Source organism: Macrobrachium rosenbergii, chromosome 32, assembly GCF_040412425.1.
Source record: "Macrobrachium rosenbergii isolate ZJJX-2024 chromosome 32, ASM4041242v1, whole genome shotgun sequence".
NCBI lineage: Eukaryota > Metazoa > Arthropoda > Malacostraca > Decapoda > Palaemonidae > Macrobrachium > Macrobrachium rosenbergii.
In genome coordinates this window covers 6,311,588-6,333,005 of record NC_089772.1, presented here as the reverse complement: position 1 = coordinate 6,333,005, position 21,418 = coordinate 6,311,588, and the positions used below count along the sequence as shown (strand labels likewise).

At 35.4% G+C, this 21,418-nt stretch overlaps 1 protein-coding gene across 7 annotated transcripts in view; it reads right to left on the bottom strand.

Moving 5' to 3' along the window:
* LOC136855625 (zinc finger protein 385D-like) overlaps positions 1–21,418 on the bottom strand; it is a 1,128,591-nt gene that overhangs the window by 124,641 nt on the left and 982,532 nt on the right. For all 7 annotated transcript variants that reach the window (XM_067132760.1, XM_067132764.1, XM_067132759.1 and 4 more), the window contains one exon: positions 5,656–6,935. In XM_067132760.1, the coding sequence (XP_066988861.1) occupies positions 5,656–5,661 (6 nt within the window). In that variant the 5' untranslated portion in view covers positions 5,662–6,935. The remainder of the gene's footprint in view (positions 1–5,655; positions 6,936–21,418) is intronic.

Genomic DNA, 21,418 nt, shown 5'->3' with positions numbered 1-21,418 from the left:
TCTGCTGTACTCCATATTTTTATGGCGTCAGTAGTTTTTTCCTTAATTCTCACATGCTGGTGTTCTAGACTGGATGTTGGATTTGCAAAGTAAAATCCTATAAACGCATTTAAATATGCCCATATACACGTGTCAATTTATTTACATACATAAATTCATATATGGAGACATAACATATGTACGTACATATATTCGCTTAGGGAGTCGCATCTACTTACAGCACATACACACACACATACACACACTATATAGGCACGCGCACTCATACTGCAATTAATCAAGTTTTATGAATGAATGATCAAAATTTGTTCAATGACATACAGGTAGACAATATACGTAAAACGCTCGATAAACTTACGAACTGATGTTCTTAAATCTTTGAGAGAGAGAGAGAGAGAGAGAGAGAGAGAGAGAGAGAGAGAAGAGAGAGAGAGAGAGAGAGAGAGAGAGCTCCCACCTCTGAGACTAATTGAATTAATACATTCAACAAGTTTTGCCTGAGAGAAATTGGCGCGCGCGGGGGAAAGGATGCCACTGCCTAAAACATTCGAGCGTAACTTGATTACCTGACGCGTCGAGGTACAGATGCATTTTTGAAGTGAGGCAGGTGGGAAAAATTTCAAAGGTCTTTTCCAGACTGAGCGTCGCAGAATGGGAAACAACGAAGAAGGACGGCAGGGGGTGAAACGACACCAAAGACTGTTCGTGATACGAGGACAAACTGGGACACGGGGTTACTGACGTAAATTATATTTTCTGCTTGTCAGAATACTTTTTCCTAGCTTTCTTTCGTTTTTGTTTTTTTGTCGTTACTCTCTGGTTGTCATACCGATGATTTTTTCATTCTGATAACTCTTATTTATTAAGAACCTTTTTTTTATTTCTTTAAAATAATATTTCTTCAACTCGTTAATTGCTTTTCCAGTATAAAGTTCGACCATTAATTCTAATTAATCTTTCCCAACTCAAAAATTTTCATCTTCATTCCCTTAATTCCGCCTCTTCATTCAAAAGATTCTTTCGACATTAGAGCACTGCATTTATTTTCGCCTGTGTATAGACTTCTTTTAAATATTTCACCACTTGAGTTTAATAATCTTTTATGATAATATTTTCCCCTAATCAATGGCGGTCAAATTAACACAGTTGCTGAAATAGTTATTTCATTTAACCAGGGCCAGATTCAGACCCACAGAGGCCCTAAGTACTAACAAGATTTTGGTGCCCCCTTATATATGTAATTCAAAATATAAACAATAATAAACTATAGAATAAAATTTTATTTATCGAAATTAAACAAAACTTACAGCAAGATGGAAAATAATGTTTATTTTTGTATGCTTCCACTTTATTTATATTTGAAAAGTTTTCTCCTACTTTTGTTTTTAATTGCAAAGTCTGTGGTGCCCTTTCCTTGATGCCCTAAGCACGTGCTTATCTTGTTTAAAGGTTGTTAATCCACTCCTGCATTTAAAAGAATATCAGTCATCGCATTTTGTAAACACCGAGAACCAATATATAATGGAGACTGAGGTGAGCATCGTAACCCAGGAACATTGCTTCCTGTTAACATTTTCTCAGCAGCCAAAGTGACAACGGTGACCATAAGGTAACGTCGTTGTCTTACTTTTTATGCATTAGACAAATATATATATATATATATATATATATATATATATATATATATATATATATATATATATATATATATATATTTAATGTGTGTGTGCAACATGAATACTCATATGACGCCCTTTCCTCAAACAAAAGACCAGCCATTTTCCATAAAAACTCAATAATACAATTGCAATGTCTTACAAAAACCGAACCCCTGTAATATGGTACACACTCTTTGAGGAACACAGACTTATCTAAGCATCTGTTTTACAGCTAAAGCAAGTAAACAGTAAAAAAGAAGTGCTCTACAATAACTGACACAGAATGAAGAAGGAGTGACCTTACTGTTCACAACTAACACTGAAATGAAAATATAAAGACGTTAAAATGAACACGAAGCAACAAGAAAAATAATGAGATGATGTCATGAAATTGACTTGAAAATAGCAGGATGTGATACAAAAAGGAAAAATGACTTGATATTGAAGAGAAAAATACGATAAAACTGAAGATGAAATTACTGGAAAAGGAACCGGAAATAACGTAAAAATGACCCGAAAATTAACAGTGCCACAGAAGAGGAAGAGACAATGGCTTGAAAATGAAGAGAAAACGAATGCATTTAATTTTCATTAAAGCCTAATCTCTCCGTCAGTAAAATGAAGAATTTGTGGACTCAGCAATTTCCGCGTGCGTGCCTGACAGCCCCCCCCTCCACCCCGTCCCCCCCTCGTCTAAACGGAAGTTTGCAATGCAATTAAGACTTACGGTGATTATAACAATTTTCTTCTAGACTATCGTTACGAAGAAGATTATGTATAATTCAAACTATCGTAACAGAGATAGAATGTGGTTTAAATGTTCTGAAATTGCTTTGCATCCATTAAATGCTATTTAGATAAATTCAGAATTATGTTTTAAGCATATTGAGGCTATACGTAGAAGTGAGAAATTGAGAGTCCATTGCTGATCACCGCTGTTTTTATATGGATCTGGGGAATGATACTGAAAATGATGTAACAGAAATTGCGATTAAACAATACTGCTTTTGAATTCCTGGGACACCTATATTAGCGTCGAAACAGATATGATTTAAAGTGCTGACACTACGAAGTGATTAACTTGATATGATTGTATCGTAAATTTAAATTCTAGTTTAAGTCAACCGATAACTCCTTGTTATCATCTACGGGCAATTTCGACTTGTAAAACAAAAAAGATTAAAGTGAAAGAATTTAACATAAAATCAAATTACGATGACTGAGGGATGCAGAGATACAATCGTTAGCACGGGCGAACTGCAACAGATAAAAACCAGCTATGATTTCATCCAGCTGAATCTCTAAACTAATTGAGAACTACATCAACTCATTTGGTTTTCTTAACGAATGTAAAGACTGGATTGGAGAGTGCTGCACGAGTCGTGTCGCTGGCGGTAATGCTTTCGCACCATGCGCGTGTAAAAATATCAACTCTGTTAGAAAAACGAGGTCCATCATCGCGTGCAAAGTGATATAGTGGAATTAAAGAGCTAGTTCAGCTCCCCTCTTTAATGAAAAAGATAACGAACTCTATGTATCTTCATCAAGATTTTAAGTTTTTGATTCCAACGGAATGGGATTAAATCCTCTCTGGTTGGCGGTTGTTTTAGAATGATCAAGCTGGTTTTCTGAGACAGCCGAAACTTGGTTAGGCATTGAAGGGGGTAACAGGCCTTATGTGGACCTTTGGTATCTCCCAATCAACAGAGACGATTTCTCTGGAAAACAAGCGATGTTCAACCACTTCAAGTTCCAGGAACCTTTCCTCTCTCTGAGAATCTTTCAGGACATTGCAATGCAAATTTCATTCCTTGTTAATATATCTACGAGAATGAAATGCCCCCAGTATAGACGTTTAGGTGTGCTCGTTATGACGAACGGCTGTAGTGAGTGACGGCAGGAAAATAAACAATACTAATGATTAAATAGAATAGAGACTGCATGACAGCTTTCTGACGTTAGCAAGGTCTTGAGTTAAGCTATTTTTGTATGCGTTCGTTACTTTCCTTTTTGCCTCCGCCTACAATTTGAGTCGTTCGGCGTACGTGCAGGTTGACACCGACTCGACGACCGTTCACGAATCAGCAGACTTTGGCGGAGAGGTTGAATGATGCAAAAAAAAAAAAAAAAAAAAAAGTACGGAAAACAACTTTATTTTTATGCATAGCATTTTTATCCCATCGACTTTCCTAGGCAACAAGGAAGTTTCAATACACAAAAAGATCTGGGAAAAACATTTCAAGGAAATATTATAATAACGCTAAATTGTTTGTTTGATATTACCACAATTTTGTTAAAAACTAAACGAATAATATCTTTAGCAAAAACTCTGTTATAACACGGAAAATGCTAACTTTATCAGGATATTTCTGCCAGTACAAAATATTTTTATATAACAGACAAAAATATTGATAATAAAGCCAAAAAAGTGAACAACCCTAAAACAACAATAATTTAACATATACCTCCAGAATAATATTACCTGAAAACAAAGGTTATGACTTTCTATGGGGTCGTAATGGTACACAAAATTATCAAGAAAAGCGCCCCGTAGGGGGCTAGTGCCGTCAGTGCACCTCATGTGATGCAATGTAGGCACTGCCTAAGACTCTTTCCAGCGTCTCTTCGGCCCCTTGCTGCAACCTCTTTCATTCCTTTTACTGTACCTCCGTTCATATTCTCTTTCTTCCATCTGACTTACCACAGTCTGACAATTGTTTCACAGTGCAATTGCGAGGTTTTCCTCCTGTTACACCTTTCAAACCTTCTTAGTGTCAATTTCCCTTTCAGCGCTGAATGAACTCATAGGTCCCAGCGATTGGCCGTTGGCCTAAATTCTATAATGCAATCCAATCCAATGAAGAAAACCATACAACTAACTAGAGAAAGTATCCGGGCGAATTACTGAATTATCCACGAACTCAATGAATTGTCAACTAAGTCTTTAAAAAGAGTGAGAATTAGCATAAGTAATGAGGACTGTAAAAGAAACAGCTTAACTACCAGCAATACAGAAAACCGGAAATGTTTAAAACAATATCTCAGAACCATCATAGGCATATGTAAAGAGGTCATTGATAACTAGCAAGGAAAATGAGACTAATAATTAACTTGAGAAAGTCGAGTATCCTGAAAATTACCTGTGAAAATTAGGAGGATAATATTAAAAAAACAATGAGGGTAAGACGATACAAACAAGAAAAATGAAGTAGATAAGTATCGAACGCCGACTACCCTAAAAATGAAGCGGAAAAATGGGGATGAGATTCAACACAATAATGACTGAAAATGCTGCTGGAAAAAATAGGATATTAATGAAAAAAAGACGAAGACTGAAAAATGAAATGGGGAACGAAAATGATATGAACAATGTCTATGACAGTAGTTCTCAACCTGGGGGGCGCGCCTCCCTAGGGGGGCGTCAGCAATTTCTAGGGGAGGCGCGAGGCCTACGGAAAATTAAAAAATTCTAGAATTATATTCGTTACTCTCTTAACAAGAGTGAGGAACTAATATTCAGAAGTTTATAAAAAGAATGAAAAAGTATCGCCTTCTAACGTTAGTTTCCTATAGTCTACCATTCTAGTTAGACTCGCTAGGCTTACCATTATTTTGTAATTATTTACCTCCCTCCCTGTCCCTCGAAACTCCTTCTCTTTCTATTTTTCTTTTATTTTCCTCCTAATCTGGGAGGGAATTTTACTCATAGATGCAAGAGGGGCGTGGAGGGAAGGACCAGCTCTTAGAGGGGGCGTGGTAATAAAAAGGTTGAGAACCACTGGTCTATGAGGAATATTCAAAGATAACATAGTATAAAAAGGAGGACGATTAACAAACACAATGAGGACCGTGAAAAAAGTAAACTGAGAAAGTGAGGACCGTCAGAACGACGTATGAAAATGAGGATGGCAAGTAACACAAACAGTGAGAACCCTGAAAAAGAAATGAGAAAGAGATGACCACAAGATAAAAAAAGAGCAAAATGTGAGCCACTTACCGCCATAGGATAGTCGACTCCACGGACGAGCGGGCGAGGGCAAAGCGCCGCTGGCGGGGTGGGAGGTCTCCAAATTTCTTCCAGGCCGTCCAGCGTCTCTTTCAGTTATGTCTCCTTGTCAAGGATAAAAAAGGGAAGGGGAGAGGGGGCGATGAAAAATAAGAGTGGGTAACAGGGGAAAGGAGAACAAGTACTTTAAGAGGGTATATCAAAAAGAGTTCAGTTGGCCCCCCTCCACCTCTGAAAGGCCTTCTGCGAGAGGCTAATTTTTGGCTCTTCTTCTGTCTTCTTGGGCCAAGAACCCGCCCAGTAGGGACCGAGTTGATGATTTGCGCTTGATCTACGAGTTTGGCTCCTGTCGGGCTCCTCCTGACATCTCTTTTCTTCTTTGACCTCTGCCTTATTCCTCTCTTGATTCTTTTCTGAATAACTCACAGCAAGCTAGCTTCCAGTCAACAGAACAGAATTATTTCGGAAATGAAAGTAAAAAAAAAAGCTAAATGAAAATTATACTAACATTAGTTTTTTCTTCAGTTTTCTGCAAAACTTAAAACACAGAAATCACTTAAACAAGTAGCTACTTCATTTTCCTGTTTTTTCTTGCTTAAAGCACAAAATGTCAATGCCAAACCGTCAGCAAGCACTACGCGTCGCAGTTCCAGTGGGAACCATATTCCAAAATTTCACTTCCTAATGGAGATTCCTTTCCATGAACGGCAAAATTCCAAAAATTTCAGCGCAATTCATCTCCAAAAGAGTTCAAGAATTTCTCTTTGACTCTTGGCTGTAACAGTATGATAAAATGCTCTCAGATCCCGCTCGCGGAAGGACACTTATATAAACCATCACACAACTGAATTCGATTACAAACTCTAAACTTCAGCATAAAGATCATTCAAGATTCCACCGATGATGTTTTATTTTAATAATAAAATGATCGTTGCCTTTGAAAAATAACCATGCCACTATTACCTTTCCACTTGATTATGATAAAAGTTAACTGCTGGCCACATTTCCTGCATAAAAATGCAGTCAAAATAATGACTATTTATCGACTGGTCTCTTTTCTAGTTTAAGATTCACCTCCGTTTATCAGGCTCTGTCAACGAGAAACACGTGAGCTGGGAGTGGTAAGATGGCGGAGGAGCCAAGCAAACCTAATGCCCGAGTCTTCCCAGCAAGTCACTTGCTGAACTAGATCGTTTCTTCTACGAGTCCTTGATCTTTGGTTGGACGTATCCTGTTACTTAGCAGTTGTCAGGTTGTCCTTTCGCCAGCATCTGTAAGGAGACGGAGAGATTATGCTTCAGGATAGACTTGGCTTAAGAGTTATTTGACTTTATTTTATATATATTTTTTTCCGGGGGCCTGGTCGACGACCTAAGTTGCTGTTTTGTTGTTTATAGCATTGAATCCATCAACCGGTCAATATATTTTTTGACATGTGAACATCTATTCAATAAAAGTTAACTTTAGAAGGTAAAAATCTTGACTTGTATCAGGTTTCTGTGTTAACTTGAACATTAATAAGATAAAGCTGCAAATTTTTCATAGCAAAGAGGTAAATAGAAGTCAGTTTTCCATTCAACGACCAAATGCGAAAGCTAACCCTTACCTAGCCCAGGAAAAAAGTGGACAAGAAACAGAGCGGGGAAAGTGTGACTTAATTCAAGATGGAGTTTTTGCAATGTAACACAAAGGTCAGAGGGATCTCACTGGGACCTTTTGCGAGTAGTCTCGGGTATCATTTTCACTGTCTCAGCTGTGTCTAATGTCACTGCTTTCTCTTGTTCAATCGCTTGTTTATCTGTTGTTTTGTCCTTATTTTTTCTTGCTATTTGCTTATTTTTGATAGATAGGGATTTCTAGGCAAGTTACGGTCTCTTTACTTTTCCGCAATCTTGCATGATATTTAACAACAACAACAAAAACAACAATAATAATAATAATAATAATAATAATAATAATAATAATAATAATAATAATAATAATAATAATAATAATAATTAGGTTGAAACTGAATGTCAGGCTGACTCCGACAAGTCCCCACCAATATTTTTCCTGCTCCGAAATTTGAATGGCATTCATTATGAAAACTGTGACTTTCATTTCCATAGTAATGATACATAGCTATTATTACAACAGCAATAATGATAGCAATAATGATTTATCGCCAGAACACTCAAAACTCCGCCCAAAAGCAGTGTTACTTGAATCCACACACAATACAGGCAAGTATTTATCTATTATTTTTTTTTTTGTGATTAAGGCGCACTTGGTTCATAGAATCAATCACTCAGTCACCTGTAGATCTATTACCTGTAGATCTATTAATCTTTGCACATGATTAGCATAACCGGAAAGCCTATAACAAAAGCATCGATAATATCTATATATAAATTTATATATATATATATATATATATATATATATATATATATATATATATATATATATATATATATATATATATATATATATATATATATATATATATATTTATATATATAATGTATATTTGTATATATATGTATATATATTATGTATATACATATAGCGTATATCTTAAAAGTTTTTTTTATCGTATTTCAGAACCCTAACTATCACTTTTAGAGTTCCTTCCCAACTCATGCAACAATGGGGTAAGAATAAAAGTTAAAAACAAATCATGACTAAACAAAGGCAGTAATGATATAAAAAAAATATGATGGAATTTTGAGGGTGGCTGTAAAAAGTATATTCGGCAACAGTAACAGCTGGATTTATTAACTGGAGTCATATGCAGGAGGTAAATTAATAGTAGGATGATAACTATATCGGTATTAGGGAGACGGTAACACATTGCGAGGAACTGTTTTGATCTGAAATTATGTTTGTCTAAAAATAGTTGGATTGTCTGTGCTATAACTTCGCCTTTCTATCCCGTTCTTTCTTAATTTAAATCGGCTTTGGGGATTTAGATTCATTTTGAACATATATACATACATACATACATACATATATACACACACACACACACACACACACACACACACACACACACATATATATATATATATATATATATATATATATATATATATATATATATATATATATATGTATGGATGTACGAATATATATGTGTCATATTTATAGGTTCATATATGCATATACATTAATATATATTTATATGTACATCTGTATGTGTAATAATATATATATATATATATATATATATATATATATATATATATATATATATATATATATATATGTATGTGTGTGTGTGTGTGTGTGTATGTATGTATGTATGTATGTATGTATGTATGTATGTATGTGTGGTTGTATAAACTGCTTATCCGTATGGGCTTAATATAGAGAGTTAATAACACTTCAGTGACATCAATTATTGATAAAACTTGTATTTATCATGAAATTTTTGACAATAATGTTATCAACAGAACAGTTAGAATGAAAAGTCATAACAGAAGTATCATATCGATTTTAATGAGTTATTACATGGGATTAATAACACAGCTCTAAATGAAAAACAATTTGTTAGGTTTTGTTGAAGGCAAGATTCTGGGATTAAAAGGCAGTAAAGCTAAAAGATCAGTTATGGAAAAACAACGTAGTTTGACTATAGCCTCCTTCAAGACCTAATAACTGATCTGTTTAAATTTAAACTTAATGTTCAAAACTTGGACTTAGAAGTTGATGAGCGCGATATAATTGATACGTACCTGATTGTAAATTTTGATCATCAATTCAGTGATACTCTAAATTTGCCCTACATTGATTCGTAGTCCTGAATTGATAGCGATTTTCCCTTTAAAAGCAGAGACCCCAAAATTACCTTTAAATGTTCACGAACACTTGATAAAATTGCTTTTAATGATACAGAGATTGCTGAGCACTTAAATATTAACGATGTAGATAATATGCCTTGGTCATGTGAAGACAGTAAATCGAAAGATGAATTTCATAAACATGCAATAACAGGCAATTTGGATAATCTTAAGGATGATTATCTTATTACTATTTTCAAACTAGGGTCTAAATTTAGACCCATACCAGAATTACATAAAAATAAAAGTAACCGAATTAGTGATTATATCAGTAAGCTCTCATATAGATTTAATATAAATACTGGACAATTCATTGAATTGAAAATGATAATAAAAAAACGTTATAAGTGTCATTAATGATACTCAAAATAACTTTCCATGTACCATTAATTTGGATAATTAGGGATATTCAGAGTAAATGTGTGATATTGCCCATAGATAAGCGTTATGGTAATTTTGGATTTATATGTAAAAAATTCTATGGTCAAATTTTCAATTCATAATCAGAATCTAGTAACGACTTTGAGAGGTGCAATATTAATAAAAAAGATATTAATAAATTGTTTGCAAATGTGCGTAGTTATATAAAATAGTACCTGCTTCATGTAATTTGCCTTTTTGTGTACCATAACAAAATTTAATAAAATTCCTGTAAAATTTAGATATATAACCAGCTCGGTTAATCGCATTCAAATATGAATTTTGTGCTCAACTTAATTCTAGATAAACTTTATAATACAACAAATAATACCGATAATAATAACTGGATCACTGAAAATAACAGTCAAGTACTAGAATCGATTCAGTCTTGCAATGATAACCCTGCAAGTCCTGGTATTTATGCGCTTTCTCCAGTTCCTCAATGGATGGGTCGATATCATACTCGCTACCACTCTCCCAAGCCCGCGTTCGATTCTCCGGACGGCCAATGAAGAATTAGAGGAATTTATTTCTGGTGATAGAAATTCATTTCTCGGTATAATGTGGTTCGGATTCCACAATAAGCTGTAGGTCCCGTTGCTAGGTAACCAATTGGTTCTTAACCACGTAAAATAAGTCTAATCCTTTGGACTAGCCCTCTCTAGGAGAGCTGTTAATCAGCTCAGTGGTCTGGTTAAACTAAGGTATACTTATGCGCTTTCTTCGTATATGATAAACAATTCATGCTGATTAGAAATATACTATACAGATAATAGAATACGAATTACTAGGAATAACTACGTTAAAATATTTAAATTTTGTAGTAACCATAATTATTTAAAATTTGATAACAGAATTTATAGGCAAAAACTGGGTATCCCTATGGCCGTTAATTACAGCCGTAACATAGATAATATATATTTACATTTTTGTGAATCCAAATTCTTGCAAAATAATCCCGTAGAAGGTAGACTTCGACATGAGAATACATATAGATATATAGATGATCTATTATCTTTAAATAGCAAAGGTATATAATCGATGTTGATTCAGTATATCCCAGAGCGCTAGAAGTTTCTAATGTTAACAGTGACCCTTATAAAGCAGGATCCTTCTTAGATACTGATGTTAAAATTGAGGGCAGCCTTGAAGCGTATATATATATATTCACATATACACAAATATATATATATATATATATATATATATATATATATATATATATATATATATATATATATATATATATATATATATATATATATATATATATTATATATATATATATATATATATATATATATATATATATATATATATATATATATATATATATATATATATATATATATATATATATATATATATATATATATACATATATATACGTGTGTGTGTATCTATGTATGTATCTATCTCTTTATAATTTTGATTTAAAAATATACTGAGACATAGATCGTACACAAGGTAAATTTACTTTTTGTTGATAAAAAAGTAGTCTTGTTTTTTTTCTGAGCAATGTTGTTTACAGATGCATGGTGCTGAGTTGTGGATTGGTGATAATAGATATGCTGGTCCTTTAAACAGTTCGCAATAGATTACAATAAGGCCTTTAAAAAGATTCTAAAAGTCCCCACTCATGAGGCGAATCACTATGTCTGTCAAGAAGCAGGATTTGATCAATTCGTTAATAGGATGAAAATTTCTAAAGGTTTGAGGTTTGTAAATACGCCACTTGATTTTGTTAGATATGATAGTCATGTACAGGAGCAGTGTTAGCAATAACAGTCTTCAACACAACGTATGTCTGAAAGGGATCAGTAAATGTCATCTTGATAACACTTGATTACCCAGCTGAAAAAATCCCATAACGAGAGCCGCATTCAACATTTCACAGAACAATAGCAACAGGCAAATGAAATCCCATTTCGAAAATGAACTCCTTTTTGCATCGTTCTCGAGGGAAAGGAGATCAAAGAAAAAGTGCAGCGAGAGAGGCGAGACCGGGAGAAGATCAATCAGCCTCCAGTGAACGGTTTACGGAGAATGGAGGGCGTCCCGATACCATCATTGAGACGCGAGAAACCTTTCCTATGAGTAGGAGACGAAAGGTCGTATCGAGAGCGCGAGGAGCTTCTGAAAGCATTAGATTTTGCCTTCCTTTCTGATGAGAAGAGCTCAGGGTATGGGGTCGACCTATTTCTCTTTTAGATTATGCCACCATTTTTCATTGCAGGGCTACAAAATACATAATTTCGACCAATTTATTTTGACCCGTTTTTTTTATCACGGAGGCTAAAAAACATGTTTTCACATTTTCTTTTCAATTTTTCCACCTTTTTGATCACTCGGGCTTAAAAGCATAAGGATTCGACCTATCTTTTTAGATTTAGCCAATGTTTTTCGTTTCAGAGGCTAAAAATATATAAGTTCGGCTTACGTCTTTACATTTAGCCACCTTTTTGATTACTGCAGCTTAAAAATATACGAATTCAACTCATCTCTTTAGTTAATGCCACCCTTCTTTACCGCGCGGCTGAAGAAATGCGAATTAACTTTGTTCTAAATTTTTCGCCTTCTTTGATTGCAGAGGATAAAATATATCAGTCTGACTTATTTCTCTGGATTTTTCCATTTATTTTGTATTAGGGCATTAAAAATTATTTCTCTGGATTTTTCCACTTATTTTGTATTAGGGTATTAAAAATTATTTCTCTGGATTTTTCCTTATTTTGTATTAGGGTATTAAAAATTATTTCCCTGGATTTTTCCACTTATTTTGTATTAGGGTATTAAAAATTATTTCTCTGGATTTTTCCTTATTTTGTATTAGGGTATTAAAAATTATTTCTCTGGATTTTTCCTTATTTTGTATTAGGGTATTAAAAATTATTTCTCTGGATTTTTCCTTATTTTGTATTAGGGTATTAAAAATTATTTCTCTGGATTTACCACCTCTTTAGTTTTCGGTAAAAGAAAACTACTGAGATAATTATTTGTCTGTCCGTCCGCATTTTCTGTCCGCCCTCAGATCTTAAAAACTACTGAGGCTAGAGGGCTGCAAATTGGTATGTTGATCATCCACCCTCCAGTCATCAAACATAGCAAATTGCAGCCCTCTAGCTTCATTAGTTTTTACTTTAGTTAAGGTCAAAGTTAGCCATAATCGTACTTCTGGCACCCCTATAGGTACCAACAACACAAACCACCAACGGACAGTGGCTGAGTTCCTTGGGACGCGGCTAAGAGTTTCATGGGCCGTGGCTGAAAGTTTCATTCAGCATTATACGCCGTACAGAAAAGTCGATTGTGCCGAAGAAACTTCGGGGCATATTTTACTTGTTTATTGTATGGGCTAAAAAAATATTTCAGCCTTTTTATTTATGTTTTTCTACTTGTTTATCATAGAGGCTCAATATATATACTGTATATATATATTATATATATATATATATATATATATATATATATATATATATATATATATATATATATATATATATATATATATATCGTCACCCTCATAAACTAACTGCCTAAGTCATTTTTTTGACCAAGTCACAATCATGACTTTGGCATAGTGATAATAATGTCTAAGTCACTGAGTGACTTAGGCAGAAAGCTTTTTGGGAAATTTATTCCACTTACTTTCTATATCCGACTTAGGCAAGTATACCAGTAGGTGCGCCACATATTGGAGATTTGATTTAGGCAAAAATCCAAAAATCAATGAAAAATGACTTAGGCAGTTAGTTTATGAGGGTGACGATATATATATATATATATATATATATATATATATATATATATATATATATATATATATATATATAAACCTATTTCTGTAGATTTTGCCACTTTTTTTTTGTTAGCAGGGTATTTAAAGCATATGAGCTTGACTTATTTCTTTACATTTTGCGACTTTTTCGATTGCATGCGTTGAAAATATACGAAAATATACCTATCATTTTATGTTTCGCTCCTTTCCCACTGCCAGACTGAACGTACATGATTTTAACGTGAATGTTTAAGCTGAATCATCGTTGTGACTGATGGAGCTGAAAATATATGAGTTCTTTAGATTTTACCATCTTCGATTGTAGACGCTAGTCTTTAATAGCGGGAGATGAAAGTAAGCGAAGATTTTAGGGGCTTAAAAAATGTAAGATTTCGACATATTTCCTTTAATTTGCCAACTTTTTAAAAGCAAACGCAATTTCTTTTGATTTTTCGATGACAGGCGCTAAAAAATATAAGAAGTCGACCTACGTGTTTATAGATTTTTCCACCTTGTTTGATATCAGGGGTTAAAAAATATGAGTTCTTAGCCACGTAAAATAAATCTAATACTTCGGGCCAGCCCTAGGAGAGCTGTTAATCAGCTCAGTGGTCTGGTTAAACTAAGGTATCCTTTTTTTTATACCAATTTTTTCAATATTTTGCCAACTTTTTTTATGAGAGACTCTTTCTTAACATATTTTCTTCACATAGGGTAAAAATATGCGAGTTCGACCTATTTCTCAAGGTTTTGTCGACTTTTTGATCACAAAGTCTTACAGGCATATCAATTTGACCCACTTGTTTGGCTTCAGCCACCTATTCCCGACCAACTTTCTTTCGTTCTGCCACCTTGGTTGAAGGGGCTAAATATATATAATTTCTCCTATTTCTTCAGCTTTTGCTCTCATTTTCGTGTGCAGAGGCTGAATTTTTTTAGATTTTTATTTTATTGCATAGGCTAGAAAATACGCGAGTTCGATATATTTCCTTAGTTTTCCTCCTTTTGTAAACGAAGGACATGAAACAGGTAGGTTTGAAATTTTCCTTTAGGTTTGCCAACCTGTTTAATCGTCGAGGCTATACCTTGACTGTTTGATCGCAGGGGCCAAGAGATGTGCAAAGATTTTGCTAATCTTCTCTGATCGTAGAAGCTGGAAAATGCATGGATTCGACCCATTTTCTAAATTCCGGCCTCTTTAGTTTTCTGTAAAAGAAAACTATTCAGATGGCTATTTGTCTGTCCGTCCGCCCTTAGATCTTAAAAACTACTGAGGCTAGAAGGCTACATATTGGCATGCTGATCATCCAAATTGGAGCCCTCTAGCCTCAGTAGTTATTTTATTTACGGTTAAATTTAGCCATGATCGTGCATCTGGCACAGCTATAGGTGTCAACAACACAGGACACCACCGGTCCGTGGCTGAAGGTTTCATGTGCCGTGGCTGAAAATTTCATATATTTCATACGCTGTACAGAAAATTCGATTGCGCCGAAGAAACTTCGGCGCATTTTTCACTTGTTTTTACTGCAAAGACTATTACTCTGGTTTTTCAATCATAATGCTAAAAATATATGTGTGACCTATTCCTTTAGATTTTGGCTCTTTTATGATCGCGGAAGGTATTACTTTGGAATTTTTTTATCTTAGCTGCATAGACTTTTGAATTTTGCCGCCTTTGTTTTGAACTCAGGGGCTAAAGAAAAAATACGAGCCTGAACTTCGTGTTTCTGTGGATTGTGCTACCAATGTGATCGCAGTAACCAAAGATATGTGGGCTCGACCTATTCCGGTAGGCTTACATTTTATTTTCGGAGAAGCTAAAAATTATATAGACTTTGTTAATTTTTCATAGAAGACGCTGAATTTCTTTGTGCAATTGGAAGGTTAAAGAGAACTTAGGTTAAATCGAAATTCCTCAGTGCACCGCGTTTTCCAGCCTTCATTTAATGAGAAAATTAAAAAAAAGTGAATTCTCTTCCATCCTAAGTCTCTCTAATATAAGAAATACGAAGTCAGTGCTTACTCATTCAATTTCTCAAGTCCACGGCTGTTTTCAACATGACCCAGGGGTTACGACAAAAGCCTGACACCACAGCTTTTGTGACTTGTAAAATGTTGTAGTTAATTTGTTTTCTGAAGTGTATTGTATAACTTCACATTTGCTGTGAAAAATAACAGGATTTAATCTATTTTTGCTTCAGCTGTTGTTATTTCATTAAAAGAATACGTTGGTAGCTTTAATCTCAACTGAGTTATCTATTACAGTAGTTTTTAGATTATTCAATGGAAGTTACAATACTAGAAAGATCGGTATTTAACAGTTTCAACAGTTTAAACCATACCTATTCCATCACTATATTAAATATTCTCAGATGTTGTAAGAGGCGGTTCCAGTTTGGTTTTCAACCTACTAGCGACATTCGTCACTTCTATGTAAATACAATGGTCACAGGTACTGAACACTAATTTCTACATAGTTTCACTGGTCTAAAATCATTAATTTATTCCTTACAGAATTCTCCAATAAAGCTTATATCGATATGGTACATACTGTATGTATCGTGATCAGGTTAGCAACGTGACCTCATTCTGATACTTTGGATATGGGCTCGAATCCTGCTACGGACATCAGAATTACTTCGTATTCTTTCTTTTGGATCTAAGGCTTTACAATGACGAGCGTATCCAAAAAGTGTGAGGAATTCAAAAAGCTAAAGAGGCATTGTGGTTACTATAATTAGGTACGTATAGGGTAAAAATGACCAATCGATTCTCTCTCTCTCTCTCTCTCTCTCTCTCTCTCTCTCTCTCTCTCTCTCTCTCTCTATATATATATATATATATATATATATATATATATATATATATTCATATATATATTTATATATATACTGTAAGCAATCTCTTTTATTACCGTTACATAATTATCTACATTATACTTTCTAATCAGAAGAGCATTAACATGGAAGGCGACAAAATAACTCCCAGGCCACACCGGATAATAAAGCGCCGAGTTCCAATTCATATTCTTTGTGTACGTATTCTGCTTTTGCACATGATAATCATCATCTCGGGAGAGGGAAAAGACGTAACTTGTGCTTCCTCTTTAAAGCATATTCGAAAAAGAGAGGAGAATAGAATACATATGATTCAACAGCCAACTTCGGAAATGCTGCAGCTCTATCTAAGCCAGCACGAAGATTCCATGCCGCTGGAAGGGTGGAGATTTGGACCAGGAAATTACAGGAGTGGCATATTCATCCTTGCAGGGGCTTCCACTCTTAGTGTTATGGGAGAAATGGTCTGGTCTGTAGGTATGTATGTATGTATGTGTGTATATGTATGTATGTATGTATGTATATATATGTATATATATATATATATATATATATATATATATATATATATATATATATATATATATATATATATATATATATATATATATATATAATGCAATGCATATAGACACACACACATTATATATATATATATATATATATATATATATATATATATATATATATATATATATATATATATATATATATATTAGTATTTTATGAGACTTTCAGGTTATTACTTTTGTAAATAATTAATCATTGAGCTTTTTTTTTTTACTGTTATTGTCTTTGACTTTGCAATGAGAATCATCTTTACCTTCATTGGGACAAAATATTTGAGCCGAAGTTTCTTAATCATTATCAGTTTTTTACTCCTAGTAAACCTTGCTTGGTTGGCATCTAAGTCTGGATCCGGGCTCCAACATGGTTCCTTAGGATCTGGCCCCCCTTCCCCTCCCCCCCCAACCTATTTTCATAAGATTTCAGTACCGTTAACTATCCTTACTACATTATCCGTACACTTTTCTGGCTGTGAACCCGGTTTTAGTTCGTGCATCTAATCGTCTCTAGGTTTCCCCTTGCTCCTAGTATGCAAGTTACTATTACTTCCACTTTAATTGTCCATCGTCTTCTTATTTCTATATTTAGACCTTGGTACTTTTTTATTTTCTGTCCCCTTTTCCTTAACTCTTGTTTCTCATTGTCTGGCTACATGATTGTCCCAGAGTACCTTAATTTTTTAGTTTTCCAGCACTTCTTTGGGTATATGGTTGTACTGCTTGTCTGATTATGGCAGACCATTTTCTTTCCAGATCTTCCGGTGCAACACTTTGACAATTGTGTCATGTCTTCCTTCACATTCATTTTGAGCTGATGCTGGGCTCTCACGTGTGATGAGGTTGATGACCTCCATATTCTGTTGGTATTTGCGGAAGGGAATGTTTTATTTTGTACATATCGTTTGCGTAGTGCTTGGTCTTGTGCTGCCATTAACAGTCTTCTTGTGCTTTCCACTTGTCAGCCGTTGCCAACCGCCATCTTCAGCTGCAGTCAGAGTCTGCCTCAGGTACTGGCCACGCATTGTCAGTTTTCCCACTTCCCTTTCTCGGGACCGTTTCATTATGTCTCTGGCTCTTCACTGACGGAAATGATTTTATTACTGCAAGCAGTTATCAGTCACTCATCTATACTGTGCTCAAGGGACTGCCCAAGGTCTTCTTTTCTCGATGCTGTTAAGAGGCCTCGACACTTCCCATCCCTCTGCCTCCTTTTCTCCTCGGTAAGCAGGTCCTTGGCACACTTGCTCTTGGATGTAATGCCTTATGATGATCATCTGTTTTATTGTTATTCTGTCCATTTTTCTAGGTCTTCATTAATCGACTATTCCTCCCCTGTACGTTACTACTGGCACAACCCATGAATTGACTGCCCTCACAATATTTCCACCAGCGAGACTGGACTATGGTATCGCCCGGACCTAGATAAGTATTTCCTACTGATGATTTTCATTTCCTGGTGTTTGATTTTACATTTGAACGAAATTAATGTATAAGAAGGAAATCTGCACTTCAGCTAGAGCTTGCGTGTTAAAAAAATTGCATGAAGCTTAATGTTTTCGGATGCAACGTTGTCTACATAATTTCTTCATTTTATTGTTTTTAACCTCCTTCCTGACATCCCAGAAAGCTCCATTACGATAAAACCTTATTTTAAATCAATAGCGGTCTTTTTGTTTATACTGTGAGAATACGATAACATTTATTTGCTTTTTATCTATTGCCGGCTGGGTAATATACTCTTTGGGAATGAATATTCATTTGGTTTTAGATGGCTTTAGACTATTTATCTATCTTTTACTCTACGTACCCTAAGAAGTCTTGCTAGGAAAGCTGAAGGCTGTACCCTTCTAGCGCCCAAAGTGAAAAAGAATGGACAAATAAAACACCCACATATGTTTAAAAAATCACAGTAGATGCCCGTGACTTCAGTGTATAAGCGAATCCTACAGGAAAATGACAGGCAGAAGTTCAGTACCAAGCGCTTTCACGTTTATTAACGCATCGTCGGGGCACGAATGAGACACAGATATAAAGAAGGTTACAATGTCTATTATCCTGGATTAACTTTCTGTTTATTACCCTTTGACAACTGACCACCTGGTATTCTTGTTCTTTTTGTTTACTTTGTAACCTTCTTTATATCTGTGTCTCATTCGTGCCCCGACGATGCGTTAATAAACGTGAAAGAGCTTGGTACTGAACTTCTGCCTGTCATTTTCCTGTGGGATTCGCTTACCAACGTATGTATATGCATATATCCAAGTTTTACGTATTTTTCCATTCAGACATTTATCGTTGGATGCGTAACTTTTATGGCGTGTAAAAACCAGGCAAGATAAGCCCGTGATTTTATACTTCTGCCCCATCATAATCTCCAGCGATTTGGCAACAACTGCAGAAACGCGATATTCCTCCATGATACGAATTACCTATGCTTACACCAGACCTGTCTGAGCCCGCGTATCTGTGACGTGATCTTTCTCGCTATTTCAGACTTCAAAGGCGCTGATAAGAGCCCGAGTAAGCTTCCGGATTAAATGCAGTGTTGGGAGATTTCCCAAGACTCATCCTGTTAGGAATTCGTGCCAGATATTATTACTCTGCTTTTCTTTGCGCATTTGTTTAGGCTGGATATTAGCTGTTCCTAGGTAGGTCATTTTCACAGGTGAGGCCAGGTGTTTTTTCTACGTCACAAACGTTTTTTGGAAAATGATTCAGTGAGTAGTTTACTGGAAAGTTGCAGATTAACAGGCGAATATTTTCGTCTTCAGATGCAATTGGAATTTTATCTTAAACTAGGAATATAATCATATAAAAAGACGATTTGTAATGGAAACGACAGTATACTGTAGAATAGTAAATATACTTAGTTGAATAAGTATTCGAACTTCAATACCATAACCGCATTTCTATAAAACTGTGGTTATAATTCTGTAAGTCGTCCATTCATATAAATTTGGGAATAACCTATATAAGAGATTAAGCCCATATATATATATATATATATATATATATATATATATATATATATATATATATATATATATATATACATATATATCGAATCAAGTTTCCCAAAGTCACTGGAGGCGACGCCCTCGGATTTGCTACAGGACCGTAATGATCCACAAGACCGTGAGTCTGCTGAGACGCCTCATGATGCAAATGGCCTTACGAAGCAGGAAAGAAACCATACCATCTATGGAAAATACGTAAAAAGATACCTTTTTAACATCGACTGGCAAGGGCGACCCAAGAGACCTCCACGAAGCTTTTCAACGAAACTTGGTCCTGAGTTACCATCGAGAAGAGCCAGGGCCAGCAGGGTCCTTTCCTCGACTGCATTAATAAAACAAGTAAAAAATGCTCCGAAGAATCGAGTTTTCTGTACAGCGTATAATGCTGTATGAAACTCTCAGCCAAGGTCCATGAAACTCTCAGGCGCAGTTCATGAAACTTTCAGCCATGGCCCGTTGGTGCCCTGTGTTGTTGGCACCTATAGCGGTGCCAGACGCACGATCATGGTTAACTTTAACCTTAAATAAAATAAAAACTACTCAGGCTTGAGGGCTGCAATTTGGTGTGTTTGATGATTGGAGGGTGGATGATCCACATACCAATTTGAAGCCCTCTAGCCTCAGTGGTTTTTAAGGTCTGAAAGCGAACATAAAAAGTGGGGATGGACAGACAAATAACCATTTCCATGGTCTTCTTTTACAGAAAACTAAAAAGAAGGCAATAGGTTTGTTACCACCGTCTACCCAAACCCCCCAAGCGTAGGGAGAGGCCTCAATGTCAGAGGAAAGTACCCGGACACATACAGGAGGTCGGTTATCAGTGCCTTCTCAAGCGTGGCACTTGCTAACTGTTCAGCTCAGTACCAAGTGCATGTTGAACTGGACAGAATTCACCAACTGCTACTCAGCTCCAAATCTGTCTGGTATTTTTTGTAGGTTAGCTAATAGTCATTCATTGTACACTTGTTGGAGAACTGGTAATGGTACTCCATAGGTACAAGGAAGCTACGACTGAAATTTGCATGAAAACAAATATGAGGAATTTTTAAAAGGTTGAAACAGCCTTCGTGATGAAAAGTAGCACCACCCCACATACTTCTGTGGTGCATAAATTTACTGATCAGAATGTGACGGCGCCGAGGAGGCGGCTGCTTGCGTATCACAGAAACACGGGACCATTTTTCAACACTGACTAAAAGGCGTGACAGAAGGCGCAGATATTCACACAGCATCTGAAACTGTGAAGCTCCTCAGGCGTAACGACACCTAAAAGTGAAAGTGGCAAGCAATCAATAAGTTCACTTGAACAATA